The sequence below is a fragment of the Festucalex cinctus genome, chromosome 1 (assembly GCF_051991245.1).
Source record: "Festucalex cinctus isolate MCC-2025b chromosome 1, RoL_Fcin_1.0, whole genome shotgun sequence".
In the NCBI taxonomy this organism is placed as follows: Eukaryota; Metazoa; Chordata; class Actinopteri; order Syngnathiformes; family Syngnathidae; genus Festucalex; species Festucalex cinctus.
In genome coordinates this window covers 13409561-13425235 of record NC_135411.1, presented here as the reverse complement: position 1 = coordinate 13425235, position 15675 = coordinate 13409561, and the positions used below count along the sequence as shown (strand labels likewise).

General features: G+C 39.4%; 2 protein-coding genes across 4 annotated transcripts in view; both read right to left on the bottom strand.

Moving 5' to 3' along the window:
- pik3r2 (phosphoinositide-3-kinase, regulatory subunit 2 (beta)) overlaps window positions 1-2229 on the bottom strand; it is a 43777-nt gene extending 41548 nt beyond the window's left edge. The window contains exon 1 of the mRNA XM_077517961.1: window positions 2034-2229. The gene's annotated coding sequence lies outside the window, so the exon portion shown is untranslated. The remainder of the gene's footprint in view (window positions 1-2033) is intronic.
- Window positions 2230-7801: 5572 nt separating this feature from the next.
- mast3a (microtubule associated serine/threonine kinase 3a) overlaps window positions 7802-15675 on the bottom strand; it is a 33994-nt gene continuing 26120 nt past the window's right edge. For all 3 annotated transcript variants that reach the window (XM_077517946.1, XM_077517929.1, XM_077517939.1), the window contains 8 exons: window positions 14878-15056; window positions 13172-13293; window positions 12898-13086; window positions 11408-11631; window positions 11150-11272; window positions 10930-11066; window positions 10640-10824; window positions 7802-9297 (listed from right to left, as the gene is read on the bottom strand). In XM_077517946.1, coding sequence (XP_077374072.1) covers window positions 8450-9297; window positions 10640-10824; window positions 10930-11066; window positions 11150-11272; window positions 11408-11631; window positions 12898-13086; window positions 13172-13293; window positions 14878-15056 — 2007 coding nt within the window. In that variant the 3' untranslated portion in view covers window positions 7802-8449. The remainder of the gene's footprint in view (window positions 9298-10639; window positions 10825-10929; window positions 11067-11149; window positions 11273-11407; window positions 11632-12897; window positions 13087-13171; window positions 13294-14877; window positions 15057-15675) is intronic.

The window sequence follows — 15675 nt, the reverse complement described above, 5'->3', positions numbered from 1 at the left end:
AGACGACATCATTATTTCAGTATGTACACACTTTTTGTGCCACTTTTGTTTGGTGGTGTGCCATTGATTTTTTTTTTTTTTTTTTTTTTTTTTTCCAAATGTAAAATAATTATGTGCTTTGGCTCGATATAAAGGCTGGTAAACATTGCCCGAAGCGCTGTGAACGTCACAAGGATGACATCAAACAAATCAAATGTTTTCTTTTATGTACGTCCTTCCAGCAAATGCCACCGTTTTCCTTCAAATTTACGCAGAAAAAAAAATAACTAGTTTTGAAAGGATAATAACTCACCTGTCTTGAACCAAGCCACACTTTATGTTCCATGTTCACAGAATAAAAGAGTAACAACATCCACTATGCTCTGCTTCAACTCTTTAGCCTTGACATTAAAAAAAAAAAAAAAAAAAGGGGTCCATGTGTTTCAATGGTGGCCCTAAAGATATAGTCGTCTGTTACTATTTTTGATCAAATAGCACCGTTTCAGTTTAACTGGGCCTCCCCTGCAAGAGGACTTACAACAAAAATAACCCCAGCTGGAGTCCATCTGGTGAAATGTGAAGTGAAGGAGCATACGTTTAATTCCAGCTCCTCCGGAAAGTCACTCTTGGCAGTTGGAGAGGATTTAGATACTTTGAATATGAAGACTTTTGGGCACATTAGGCCCGCCGCGCGAGTGACAATCGTGGGGAAAAAAATCCTTAGTTAGCGACTCATGTCAGGTATTTGACCCTCGCTTATTGTAAGATATAATAGAGTAAAAATATTGTGTTGGTACGGCTTGGAAGTTGCCCGATGGTTTTTGCATCATACCCAAACATTTGTTTTTGTTGCGAAAGCTCATGTGATATTATATGATATTTGTGATAGTTACACCTGTGACAATCCTGACATTGGTGGTACAAAAATAAAAAAATAAAAAACTGTTGGATGTCGTTATTTTGTCATTTGAATTTAAGTCAATGATTGAGGCAGATTTTTTTTTTTAACCATCAATTCAAATTTGTAAAATTTATTTTTTTATTACCTTAAAAAAAAATTGGAAAAAATCCAGACTTCCATAAAACAGTCGAGCTGTTGCTAACATTTAAAGATTTTTTTTTTTTCTCTTTTTAGTACATACACCACATAGACGAGACGAGAGTAAGTTACTTAAAAGGTCAACTGTTTAGTGTTTTTTTATTTTCTTTCTTTTTTTTTTATTCTTGTTTAAGCCTGCAACTAATAAATATTTAGATTTTTTTTTTCAAACTCGAATCAGAATACAGTACAGAGTGTGAGTAGTAGTACTTTTTGCCACCTCTGTGCACTGCAAAGGCTTAACGGATATTAGGCCTACTTATTGCGATTATTCTCAGTTATGCTGGTACCACTACTGCACACAATAATCAATGCTAAAGTACAGTTCAGTCAAGTAAAATAAATTAGCATTTAATGTTTGCTTCGAAATATTTATGTAGCATAGGTACATTTTCATTAAACTTTTATGTGCAATATGTGCAACTTTGATTGAATTATTAATTAATTTATTACCCCCCGGCCCCCACCCGCATATTTTGGTATTTGGGTTATGTAGGGACAAACTCTCAAACTGTCCGTCAACTGTCCATGCTACAGAGGCATTTTTTAAAGCGTAAAACCGTCCAATTAGAACGGCAGAAACATTTTTTAAAAAGAGTAATAAAATATATATATATATATATCATGTTAACGTGTAGTAAACCATTCTCCAGTCTAAAAACAAAACACGACTCCGAGAAAGCAACATTTAGCGAAATAAAAAGGACACTTCGCAACTTTGCTACAATTTGCAAACCGAAGCGGCTACCAAAATTTACTGTACAAGTGACATAAAAACGCAACTTTCGCCTTAAAAATAACAACAACAACAACAACAACAACAAAAACGTTTAGAACGAAGCTGGGGTCGCCAAGCCTGATTTGAAGCTTCCACCATTTTCCAGTAAGTTACAGTGGCTGCCTCGCTGTACTGGAAATGTGCAATAATAAGTTGGGGGGAGAAAAAAAAACTTACCCGTGGATATTTCTTGAGTCTTCTCACTTTTTAAGTGGCGTCGCTCGAAATTCTGCAAATGGCAGGAGTCGGTCAATGTGGGGAAAGTACACGGCAGTTTCCAGTGGTGCACGGAACTTGTGGAAAGCTCCTTTTTTTTTTTCACTTCGCTTTCTTTCCCTTTCCCGTTCAGAACTCCCAGCTCCCCTGCACAGCCATTTTCCATCACGCCAAGGGAGGGAGGGAGGGAAGGAGGGTGGAAGGGAGGTGAGGAGGGAGGCGGGCGCGTGGGAACAGCCAGGCAGGCAACGGGAAAAGCCGAAGCACCACGGAAAAGTACGAACCGTCTGACACAGGCTACGGATGGACAAAGCCTGTCTAAACAAAATGACAACTTAAAAGCAGTCATACGGAAACGTATTGTATTCACTTGGAAAAAAAAATCAAAGTAAATGTTGGGGCAGAGAATTATTTCTTTATTTATTTATTTTATTTATGTATTTATTTATTTATTTATTTATTCATTCTGGTGTGTTTTCCCGAGTAATTTTATATTAGTAATATATATATATTATTTTTTTTACTGTTTTACGAAATTGTTTGGGATTCTGTCACTAAAAAAAATTCATAACAGAAAAACATGATTTTGAAAAAAATAAAAATCAGAAAAACAGGGAAAATATTTTTTTTAAAAAACAAAAAAAACGGGGGGTCAACATGACACAAAAATAACATTTAATACGCAAACCAAAAAGTCCAGAAAACAAAGTGTGAAACAATTTTTCAGGAAAAAAAAAATTCAAGTGAATGCAGTACACTTCCATACATTCATGTGGCAAATAACTGTTTCGAATTATTAATATCATAGGAATGAAAGAGTTACCTATTTTTTAGAATAAAAGTAAACATGTTATAAAATAATGTCAGGACAACTAAGGGATCGGTACCAGTATCGGCCGCCGTTGCAAGTAGATATAAGACTGGTATCGGCATGATACAGATACAGTACCTGGTTATCTGTACTCACCGTTTTACAATCAGAAATTAGGAATTAGAAGAATTGAACAGTGTCATTAATTTCATGCAATTTTATGGAAGAATGTTAAATTGGGATATATGTGTTTCTTTAACATTATCTGCCATTGTTTTTGGGGGAATTTTATATATCAATGTACTAGTGGTATCAGTATTTGGTATCAGTCTCGGTGACTTCTATAATATTCATTCTGGAATCTAAAAAAAAAGGAGAGAATAACGTATTTTAATTAAAAAAAAAAAGTTATAGTATGTTCAATTCAAACTATCAAGGGAATAAAATAATTTTTTCAAAAGTGAATTTCAAAGATACTTTCAACTTTATTCACTTGGAAATGGACTGGCCACTGTGAAACCTCGCAAAATTTACTGATGGCTATCACGCCCATGCTGGAAAGTGTACATAATGAGCATTTCACTAATTAGCTGGAGTCAAGTCAAAAAATATACTGAACCCAACAGAGGCCCTTGAAGCGGATATTTATATTCCAGCATTTTAGCCTATAACTTCACTTGGAAGTTCAGAAACATACAGCATGCAAATTGCATTCCATCGGACCCAATCTAATAGTTTTGGCTACTTTACGCACCTCTTTGTAGCAACTTGGTTGTCTGCGTTTCTGGTGAAAAATATTTAACACATTGCAAGTTTTGTGCTTTTTTTGGTGAATATTTTATTTCAAGCACTGTTAAGACAATTTAAAAAAAAAAACAAAAAAAACAACAGACATTGGCACATCAGTCTGAACAAGATCCCCACATAGTAGGAACGTCACAAGGTCCAGTTGTCATGGAGACAAGGGGATTGGTTGGGTTAGTACATGAAAAACACAAACATTGACAAATGACGGTTGAACACCTCACATGAAGAGCACAGAACTATGACCATTTTTTTCCCCACTGAGTGGGGTGATGTGTTGCTATCCTAATCTGCTAAAATGTCAATTCAAAACAAACAAAACGTGATCACACCATTAAAACCCATTCACTGCCATAGACGCTTCCAGACGTCAAAGAACCATTTTAACTGGGCTGGCAGTGAACGAGTTACGGCTACGGATGTTAGCGGTATAAAATAAGATAAAAATCCTGAAAGCATACCAAAACGTATCCAACACATTTGCTTCAAACTTCATGAAAAACTCCCAGACAAATTCTCATTTGTTTTTAGCAAAGAATAGCTTCCGTGAGCTGAATAAAATCCTGCAAGCAGGCAAAGAAAAAAAAAAAAAAAAAAAAGGTGGGAATAATATGGTGGAATGTCAAGCATGCACAATCCTTTGAGGTTGATTTTAAGAGAAGATTAGGAACCCAACGATCCTTACAAGGTCACTTTCAAAAACACCACCGACAGCGGTTTTAAGGTCCGCCGTTGTTTATACAATACACATCAACAGCTTGGTTTAGTACTACTGCAACAACACCGCTTCCTTATGCGCATATTGGGTTTAAAAAAAGAAAAAAGTTCTATTCTCCATTCAGGATTTCTAATCTAACGATGAGAGTATTTTTTTTAAATAATTTAACAAACCCACACATATACACATCTTTGCAGTACACATTCATACATATTACACCAAAAAATAGCAAAGAAATTTTGCTTGAACTTTTTTGGGATTCACTGTACAGTTTGTTTGTTTTTTCCTCTCAATCTAGGCAGAAAGAAACAGTCCTGAAATGTTACACGGCTACAAGACTTGTGCGAGAGTACACCAAATACGACTCGTTTATTAGGAGATGGGCACGGCAGGTAGTTTAAGGTGTGTTGAGGACAGCCACAAGAAAACGGTGGAAAATATATTTAGAAAAAAAAACACACCATGACCATCCTGCTGCTGACACACTTGTCAGCGTGCATGCGTTATGTACAACAGAACCGCTCAAGTTTGTTTGAGGATTTGTTCCGAGGTGGATCCACCTTAAGTTCCATATACTAGTATAGTTTTTTTTTTGTCCTACTAAACTATTCAGCACAGTAGTAAAATGACTGTCTTACTAGTGAGTTTTTCCGCCATAGTACCACTTTTGGCCTATTACACTCTAAAAACAGTAGGGTCAAAAAGGGAGCAATACTCTACTTGGGTCTATTTGACCCAACATTCTAGGTTGCTTTGCACAAAACAACCCCAAAAATGGTTTGCTTTGTAAAAAAGAAAAGAAAAAAACACACAGAATGTTGGGTCAAATTGACCCAAGTAGTAATTTGGTCCCCTGTTGACCTAAATTTGGTTAAATTTTTGACTCAACTGGTTTTATAGTATTGTGCAATTAAACCTTACACTCTAAAAACAGTTAAGTCAAAAGTAACCCAATTATGGATCAAAAATGGACCGATCCACTTTATGACTCAATTTGACCCAACTTTCTGGGTTGTTTCATACAAAATGACCCATTCTTTTGACCCAAGTAGAGGATCTGACCAATATTTTTGAGTTGTTTTACACTAATAGACCAATTTCTTGACTCAAAGTTGGGTCAAATTGACCCAAGTAGAGGATTGGTCCATTTTTGACCCATAGCTGGGTTACTTTTGACCTAACTTTTTTTCAAGTGTACTATTTAGAGTGTACTGGTAACTAGGGATGTAACGATATCCAAACATCACGATACGATATTATCACGATATGAAGGTCACGATACGAGCATTTAAATGTATCCATCCATCCATTTTCTTGACCGCTTATTCCTCACAAGGGTCGCGGGGGCTGCTGGCGCCTATCTCAGCTGGCTCTGGGCAGTAGGCGGGGGACACCCTGGACTGGTTGCCAACCAATCGCAGGCATTTATATGTAAATATAAAAATATTTAAATAAAATCATATTGTAAAAAAAATAAAATAAAAAATCATACATGACAATTAGCATAGATTTTAAACATAGGCCAAAACATCCCTAATGAAAATTAAATTGCACTATTAAACTAGCCACTAGAGGGTGCTAGAACTGCACAAATGGAAATCAACCTGACTTTTTTTTTTAACAGATGTGTTCCTTTTAAATATTGTGAACATGACGACAACGATATTGTGGAAGTTTTAATATCACGATATTGCCCTTATCGTTACATCCCTACTGGTAACCAACTGTACTGCACTTGTAATACTACTAGGTGTAACTAGTAGGCATGAGCCACACACTAATTGCATCCTAGACCTCAAAAATCAAACCAGTCACAAGTAGTTTTGACTCACTATCCTCTAAAAGGGAATGTGTTATTAAAAAAAAAAAAAAAAAAAAAAAAAAATTCCAACTATGGGTCAAAAAGGGACTGACCAGAACTTGGGTCAATTTGACCCAACTTTTTGGGTTATATTCATTTAACCCAAAAAGTTGAGTTCATTTTTGATTTTGTAGGTTTTTCCTTCGACCTAACTTTTTGGGTAAAATGAATAACCTAAAATGTTGGGTCAAATTGATACAAGTAGGGTTGGTTCCTTTTTGACCCACAATTGGGTCATTTTTGACTAACCTGTTTCTGGAGTGTCTCACTATAGTTTTAATTGCGTACTAATTAGACAAAAGTGGCACTAGTAGGGGGAAATATTCAAGTTAGGCAGTCATTCTATTGTTCTATTAGTGTGCTGAATTGTCTTATTAGTACATGAGCGTCAAGCTGGATATCAAACATATGGAACAAATGGTGAACAAGCTTTCCATACTGGTGTATGGTTTTTATGGCTAACTTTGCTTTGGCACCAATGATTGGCTTTCAAGAGTGGTCCACATGTCAAGTAGTGATGAGACCCAATAACGTGAGCAGCTTCCTCTTGAGAAGCAGCACAAAACCGATTTTTCAGTTGCATTCCAAATGAAAAACAACGCCAACAAAGTTATAAATACGCATCTTCGTTTAAAATACAAATATATTGACAAAATGTAATCCGTCATTGGTGACAGAGTGTTTTCAAAACGGAGAAAACAAGCGACAAGGGAGTGAAGCAAAACAGGCAGTCATGTTTATAATAACGGTATTGAGCGCAAGCTACCGAGAAACATCCATTCTCAAAAGCTTGTGACGGGACTTGATCACAGTTGTCTTGGCGACGTGTGGTCGGCTCAAAATGATCATACACGGCAGTTCTCACAATAAGTTAGAGCGGGTGAAATTTCTGGGTGGACATAAAATGAACTTTAACCTGTCCAAACTTTTAACTGCACAGGATCAATGTTTCTGCACAAATTGTTGTTCTCTAACAAGGAGCTAAACGTGAGAAATCACAACATTTTCAAGGAGGTCCAATTCTACGCTTTTTTTTTTTTTTTTTAAACTCTTCCAGTCTCTCTGCTGTAATTTGTTGACGATACGTACAAAATCAAAATGACTATCATTCGTGGACTGTTGGTTATGCCCACCAGGAGACAGTATAATAATGTACAGTCATGAAGACCAAAAAAAAAAAAAAAAAAAAAACTAAAAATAGACTTCTACTGCTCCTATAAATACGGAAGAGGATTAGGGTCAGTGAAGATTAAAAAAAAAAAAAAGAAGCCAATTCTGACTTTATTCTCAGAATTCTGACTTTAAAGTGAATTCACTTTAAAGTCAGAATTCTGACCTAAGCTCAGTTCTGACTCAAGTCAGAATTCTGACTTTAAGTGAGAATGCTGACTTTATTCTCAGAATTCTGACTTGGGGAATAAAGTGAGTATTATCACTTTATTCTCAGAATTCTGACTTTAAAGTGAATTCACTTTAAAGTCAGAATTCTGACCTAATCAGAATTCTGACTTTATTTTCAGAATTCTGACCCCCCCCCCCCACAATTCATAGCTCTACGTCACAGTCAGAATTCTCACTTTAGTCTGAATCCTGAGATTAAAGTCAGAATTCTGAATTTAAAGTAACAATCCTGCCAACCCAACTTTTTTTCTTCTCTCTCCACTGGCCCTAATCTTCCATAAATAAGTGACTGATTAAGACACTGTAATTGTACTCATTTTAGTAGCTAAAGAATACATGCTTGTGTATATTGTTATATTATTTATCTAAATGTGTTTGTCCGCCATTTGCTGCTTCTTAAACAGCAGCTATCGATGCTAAATGTTAGCATGTCAAGGGGCGGTTTTCACAGTTTGTTAGCAATAAGCTAAGCAGACTTTGTCATAAGGCAAACCTTTGTTGTTCTAATTATACGTAAAATTGTCTTTGTTAAAGATTGAGTGTGACCGGTGTGTTGCTCTGTTAATCCCCAACTCAGACTTGAGTTTTAGCATGTTTTCTATGTGGGCAAGCTGGAAGTTATCATGCCACCCTGCGCCGACAATGGAAGAGTGAATCTGTGGACGTCCCAGCAAATGTGAATTTTACCATTCAGCTCTTCGTTTTGCAAGTTGTGCAAAATGTACAGAAACAACCAAAATTTGGACATGGTCATCGTGAAAATTCACCCAAAAGGTGTCACTCTAAAACGGTTCTTTATCTTTCGATTTGGCTTTCTGCTGCGCTGCCGTATCCTGTGTGGTTTTTCCTCCCACCTTCAGCTTGGAGTCCGACTGGGCCGCGCTGACCCAGGACGCCTTAAACGTCTTGGGCTGAGCGGCGGGAAGCGCGGCCTCCCTCTCGTCCAAATCGTCGAAACTCACTTCCTGCACGGCCTCCTGCTTCTTGAAGGAGTCCCGGCGCTCCGACAGGGCCAGCTTCCTCATCACCACCACATCGGACGAGTGGTGGTTACCGCCGCGGTGTTGCGGCGAGGCGGCGGAGCGGTGGTGCTCGTTGCCTCCTCCGACGACGTCCTGGTGGCTCCGTTGGCCTCCGACGACCAGCCCTTGGCGGCCGTGTTCGCCCACGCAGACGAAGCCGGTGGCGCCGTCCTCCTCCGCGTCCTCGCCCTCGGACAGAGGCACCTCCATGGTATGGCGGCGGGCGCTGTAGGCTTTCCTCTCGCTGTGATACCCGCCCGTTGATTTGTCGCCAGTCAGCTTCTCGGCTGACTGGACCCTCTTGAGGAGCGGCGAACGCGGCGGCTCCGCGCTGCGGGGGCGCACGGAATGGCGGGCGATGGTGGGAGGGGAGAGCGTTTTACCGTGAAAACCCTGTAAGGACTTTGGGTGGCTGGGAAGGCAGGAGGGAGAGCACTGAGGAGACAGAGGCTGGGGAGGCGGGATGCAGGCCAGCGGGGACGGTGGGATGCTGCTGGTGGACTTGCAGCGGCCGGCTTTCGTATAGCGGCCCAGGACGTGGAGGGAGCTGGGACGAGCCTGAGGTACTGGTGAGTTAGGGGAGCTGGAGCAGGGAGAGGAACTTGAATCTGTGTGACGAAAAAGGACAACAAGTAACCTTTTCAATATAAGACTGTAGTGAATAGTAGGGATGTAACAATAACGGCAATATCGTGATATTAAAACTGTCACAACATCGTCGTCACGATATTAAAAGCAGCACATCTGTGGGGAAAAAAAAGTCAGGTTAATTTCCATTTGTGCAGTTCTAGCACCCTCTGGTGGCATTTTTTTTTAGTGCAGCTTAATTTTCACAAGGCATGCTTTGGCCCTTCTTTGTTTAAAATCCATGCTAATGGTCACATGAAGGGGAACGTAATATGCTTGTGACCGAATCGATATGCGGAGGAACTCAATATGTGCGTGCATTAGCAAGTAAATGCCTCAACATTAAGTGTTATTAGATTGTAGGTTGTTTACAAATGTACAAAAGCACAATACTGTGGGGGGGTTTCTAGTATGAGCTGTTTATTTATTTTGTTATAATATTGTGACTTTTTTTATATCGCCAACCTCTCCACAATATTGTGATAATTATCGTATTGTGATAATATCGTATGGTGATGTTTGGATATCGTTACATCCCTAGTGAACAGTGGAAAACCATGAGTAACTGGCGTCCCACTAAAATGCTACTAATTGCCTTCACTTGTCTGGGTCTGGATACTCTATACTCAACAATAATAGCTTTGTGTTCAACTAAGCAGGCTAATATTTCATAATGACTAACTTTGACAACATTATTTTTATTAAAAAAAAATCCACTTTTTTGTGGCTTTTTTGGTGGTGGGCACAGACATTTTTCTAATGCAACTTATTAAATTATTGAATGGGAAGTCAACCCAAAAAAATAATTTGACAATATGTTCTATACAGCCCCACCCGTCTAAACGAAGTATTCTGATTATTAATATTGCATTTGTAAAATATGAGTTAAGCAGCAAAATCCATTCATTTTGACCCATCTCAGAAGGCGGCCATTTTGCCACGTCGAGTGAAAATGACATCCCAGTTGCGCAACTCTCAGGTAACAACCAATCACAGTTCAGTTTCATAAAACAGGTGAGGTGTGATTGGTCGTTGCCTGAGCCTTGAGCAACTGTGATGTCATCTTCAGTCGACATCAAGTGGCAGAATGGCTACCCTCTGAGACGGGTAAAAATGGCTGGATTTTGCTTCATAACTTCTATTCCATAAATGTAATATTAATCAGAATGTCATGTTTAGACTAGTGAGGTCACATATACTGTAACATTGTTGTCAAGAAATGTTTAAGGTTGACTTCCCCTTTAAAGATGTTTTGAGATACAGGTCTTGCAAACTGATATGTGGTGTACCTAAAACATTGTGGGTTAAAGCAATCCATCTCACCTCCAGAGTGGTCAGGAGCAGGGGAGCGGCAAGGAGTGGACGGCCCGGGGGAGAGAGACTGAGTGGGGGAGCCGGAGAGGCTGTCGCTAGATGACTGGTGGAATCCTGAAGAAAAGCTGCGACTGCTTTGCATCGGTGCAGGGGGCGTATGTTTGGACAGCTTCTTCAAGATGTTACGCCGTCGGCTGTAGAGCAAAACAGTAAAAGGCCTGAAGTAATGCTGTTTTTTTTCACATTAATCACAAAGAATCCAAATTATGTAGCTAATGTTTTAAAAAACATCACTGCACCTGTCCTGCCCATCTCTCCTCTTGCTTTTCTTGCTACGTCGAGCCATCTTCGCCTTGTAGCTCGTCTTTCTGGCGGGGCCCACTTTGATGGATGTGTTTTCCAAAGCAGTGGTCTGCAAGGTCACCCGGTTGCCACTCTGTTGAGAACATACCTTTCAGTATGAAGCTATGAAGCTAAGAGAGGTTAGCAAGAATCATCCATTTGTGTTTGGCCCCATACCTTAAGCAGAAGCTCGACCACCTCAGTGTGGACAAGACCCTGTACGGATTCCCCATTGACATGAGTGATGAGGTCACTGGCTCTCAAACCTGCCTCGTGCGCCGGGCTGCCCTCCTCCACACACTGAACACATGCAAACACCAGTCTTAGCTATGCTGACATTTATTTAACAATAAATGCCCAAAAAGGACACACAGGAAAAAAAAAAAAACGTTGACTCGAGTTTGACATCAGTATAATTATCATTTTGACACATACCCAGACCATGTGGTGAACTGTGTAGACATCGCTGTCGCCCATGTAGACTCTGATGGCTCGCAAAGCGAAGCCAAACCTCTTCCCAGAGCTGTGGATGACCACGGGAGGCCTGAGGCAGCTGATGTTGATGGAAAGATCCCGGCTGGGGGACGAGTCTCTGGACGAGGGGTTGGACGACAGCGATAAAGATGACTTGGGGCTGGAAGGAGGGCCCGCTGAGTCATCTGGAAAGGGAGCATATATGAAAAGGTCATTCATGCTGATCCTCACGGGAGTCTTCATGGATAAATGCACCTGGGCTATTGTGGTTGCATGTTAAATGGACAAAACAACAAAATTAATTCTCAAGTGTTCACTGAATTATTCATAGACAGCAAAAGTAAAAATGTACAAATGTTTGACCCCATTTCGTAGGCCAATAATTTTGACAATTTTCGCTGGAATGACCTCAAATTTTCACAGCTTGTGTAGAAACGTTTCAAGTTTTTTTGTGCAACATCGAGCTTACACAAAACACAGGAAAGGAAGTTGTGAACGTCCTAAAAAGCACTTGGGCTGTAATTCCAAAATATAACCTGCCACTTGGTGTTGAACATTGATGAAAATCTGTCATAGAACCAATAAATATTTGTACTTTTCTTTGTAAATTTAACCAATAAAACTTGTGACCTTCAACATAAAGTGTATTTAGTTTCATTAAGATCCATCAAGTAGTTTCCGAAATATGGGCGTTTAGAATGGGGTCAATGATTTTGGAACACCCTGTATAACATTATGAGGCAAGTTTGTAAATAGAGCAGAGACTTAAATAATTTATAGGGAACAAAATCTAATATTTGTCGAGCATTACGCAACACCTTAAAGAAGTCAACCTTAAACATTTCTTGACAATAAGGTTATATGTGACCTCACTAGTCTAAACATGACATTCTGATTAATATTACATTTTTGGAGGGGGCAGTCATTTTTCCACTTACTGTCGACTGAAGATGACATCACAGTGCACTCCGGGCTCAGGCAACGACCAATCACAGCTCACCTTTGTGAAGTTGAGCTGTGATTGGTTGTTACCTGAAACCTGAGAAACATTGATGTCATATTCTACTTACAATTACCCATAATACCGTATTTAGGCATAGTACATATTATTGTCAAGAATGTTTTGGTGGGGTTGACTTTCCCTTTAATGTTGATCATTATGGTGGTACTGGTGTAAAATGTTGGCAAACTATTGCTGTAAATAGATGAGGGATTAAACTCTTATCCCAAAGTGTGCATTACTGCCACCTACAGGACATAAGAGTTTGGTCTTGTTGGCTCCTGCCAGTGTAGTTCAGTATTGTATACATTGCTTAGCAACAGTAGAGTCAACATTAACCATAAAAGCAGACAAAACTGCCATCATATTAGCTCATTAGTGTCGTCTTCTTTCCGTGTTATACAAATAAGGCATTCTTCAAATTGTAGAGAGGAAATTATTATCCTTGCACCTGGGGTAATAATGAGGGAAAGTCCAGAGACTGAGGCAGACTTGGGGACTTTTCCAGCCGGAGGCCTGGGCTTTTCTGGGGTGTCCAGTTGGTGGGCGATGCGTCTGGACGCGCCTCTGCGGAATGACGGCCTGGTGCCTGTGCTGTTGCTACGCAGACGTATGCGCCGCAGATTGGAGACCACGCCATCTACAAAAACGGAGGGAAGCAGTAAGGCATCGGGTGCTTCAGGAGTTGAAAAAAACAGGACACGTGAATGCTTTCCCAGGCTTACCCTCCTCTTCGGCAGAGATGGCAAAGCGAGGCATCATCTCAAGGCTCTGAGTGCTGTTTAATACCAGCGGGCTAGCACTTCGCTCTGATTGGGAAGAACTGGACGAAGCACGAGGACGCAAACTGCGAGGGAAATGCACGCAGAATTTATTTTAAGAATCTGTTTCACTGGTATATTGCAGGAATAGTGAAAATGGTAACCAAGGCTAACAAAAAACAACAACAGCCCAAAACAGTTATCGCAGTTTGCAATTTATTTTCATACGAGTTGGTTTCATGCGTGGTCGCGGTCACGTTTGGTAACATTCATTTTCAAAACACGGGCCTGTGGTCATGAATCATCATTGAATGTTCTGAAACGCCAAAACCTTTAGGGGAAAGTGCAGTCAGTTATTCCTGAACTCTGAACAGTTTGTGCTCACTGACCACATTAAAATATAGAAAAAAAAATACCTAACCACTGGGACATCACACACTGGTATGTGGACTCCTTTTTTAAAGGCGAAAGTTTGGCATTTCGGCTGTCGCCATCCTGATTTTTTGCAGCTGGAGGTGGCCAGATTTGGACGTGAGGGTGGAGTCCAGACTTGCCGCTGTGCTATTGACTTGTCGATCATTAAAGAGTCATGCCCTACAACATACCAATATATATATAAAAACGGTGCAACGGATCACAAAAGTCACGGTTTGGATCGGATTGTTTTTCGGATCAACAAAAAAAAAAAAAGATAAATAGTACTTTGCCTTCATTTATTTTGTAAAATGCTTTTCCCCATTAAAAAATTAAATCAACTCAAAATGTCTAATATAGCCGTTTAGCATTTCGTGTCTTTATGTATTTTGTAAAATGCTTTTTCCCATTAAATTAAAAAAAATAAAAATAAATAAAATCTATTCAAAATGTAATATAGCCATTTTGGATTTAGGAACACAACTTTAAGTGTAATATATGAGGCAGAAACCTTCTCATTTTATACATGGTCCATGTGTAAAATAACAAGGTACTAAGGGATTAAACGTGTTCCTACAATCTAAACGGCAATATTTGACATTTTAAGTCGAATGTTTTTCTTTTTTAATTGGCAAAAGTGTTTTTATAAAATAAATGAAGACAAAGTTCTATTTATCTTCTTTTTTAATAATGAAAAGACCTAGAAGTGTAATTTAAGGCACATTCCCTTCTTTTAAACATGGAAAGTGAATTACAAAGTAGCCTTGGTCCAGAATATTGAAAAAAATTCAAATTAGCCAGTTACCAGCTCTCCAACTCATTTAAAGCTACCACCCAAGTTCCCATAGGTAATGCTAACAGCTAGCTACATGCTAGCCAGTAGCCACTTACGTCAGAGTCTTCTGCCATATAATACAATGACAATGTGATTTCTTAGCATCCTAAATTAGCGATTGAATATGAGTTCGGAATAGCGTTATGTTGATGTTGGTCGCAACTTTAATGTCAATCAAAACTACGACCGTCTAAAAGGGAAATCAAGCTAGCCATCATGCCACAACGTGGGCCACTTTCAAAGTAAATGTCTACGAAGGCTATTTGTGTGTTACGTTGAGTATGTTTCAGCTTCCTTGACATGTCTGGTCTCCACTGTGAATGCGCACTTTGTTGTTTTTCCCCCCACCAATCAATCCGCGGATCGTAGGCAAATCCGAACCGATCCCCGATTAATTGTATCTGTTTTAAAGCGTTCTCACCTCCCCCTGAGTCCATCTGTTCTGTCACCGCTAGCCAGGTGTTTGTGTCCGTCACCAGGAGAAAAGGCGCCTCTGCCCTCCCATCGCTCGTCCTTCTCTTCGCTATGGCTCCGCTCTGAAGACGACAAGCTCTGGTTGGACGGCGTAGAGGTGGACAGGTGCTCTGTGCTGCTGTACACCTTCAGCAAGGGAAGAAATAGTCACTAGTTTTTAATCACAAAGAGATGTTTAGTCGGAAGTAGGGGTGTCAGTGCGCTAATTTTGAGTTAATTTAAAGTTCCTTTAACACCACTAATTCTATTTAACGCGTGATTAATGACCGCCGCTTACTTGGAAAGCCTGTACTGGGGGAATTCGCAGCAGACACGTCAAAATTTAGCAGTAATTGATTTAGTAATAATGCATATATTTGTGGAGACTGGGGTCAAGTTGTATTTTAAAATTTAAAAAATGTGAAGAATTTCACAAGTTACTTCATATTAAAGATTAGATAGCTCTTAATAATATGAAAAGAAAAATGCACTGAGGTGTCACCAACGTCTTGCAAATTAACAATGCCACCTACTGGCAGAAAAAATTACCTCAACACAAATCAATACCACACCAATTTTTTACCATAGAGCACATATTTTTAATTTTAACTCAATTTTATGAATTATTATGAAATTACTTTATCAATGATTAAAAGATGCAGCCATATTTGATTTGATCTTTATCTCAAACAAGTATAAATATCAACAAAAAAGGTCATACAAAGTGTTCGGTTTGAGAATGGGCAGTAGTAAGCCAAAGCTTATG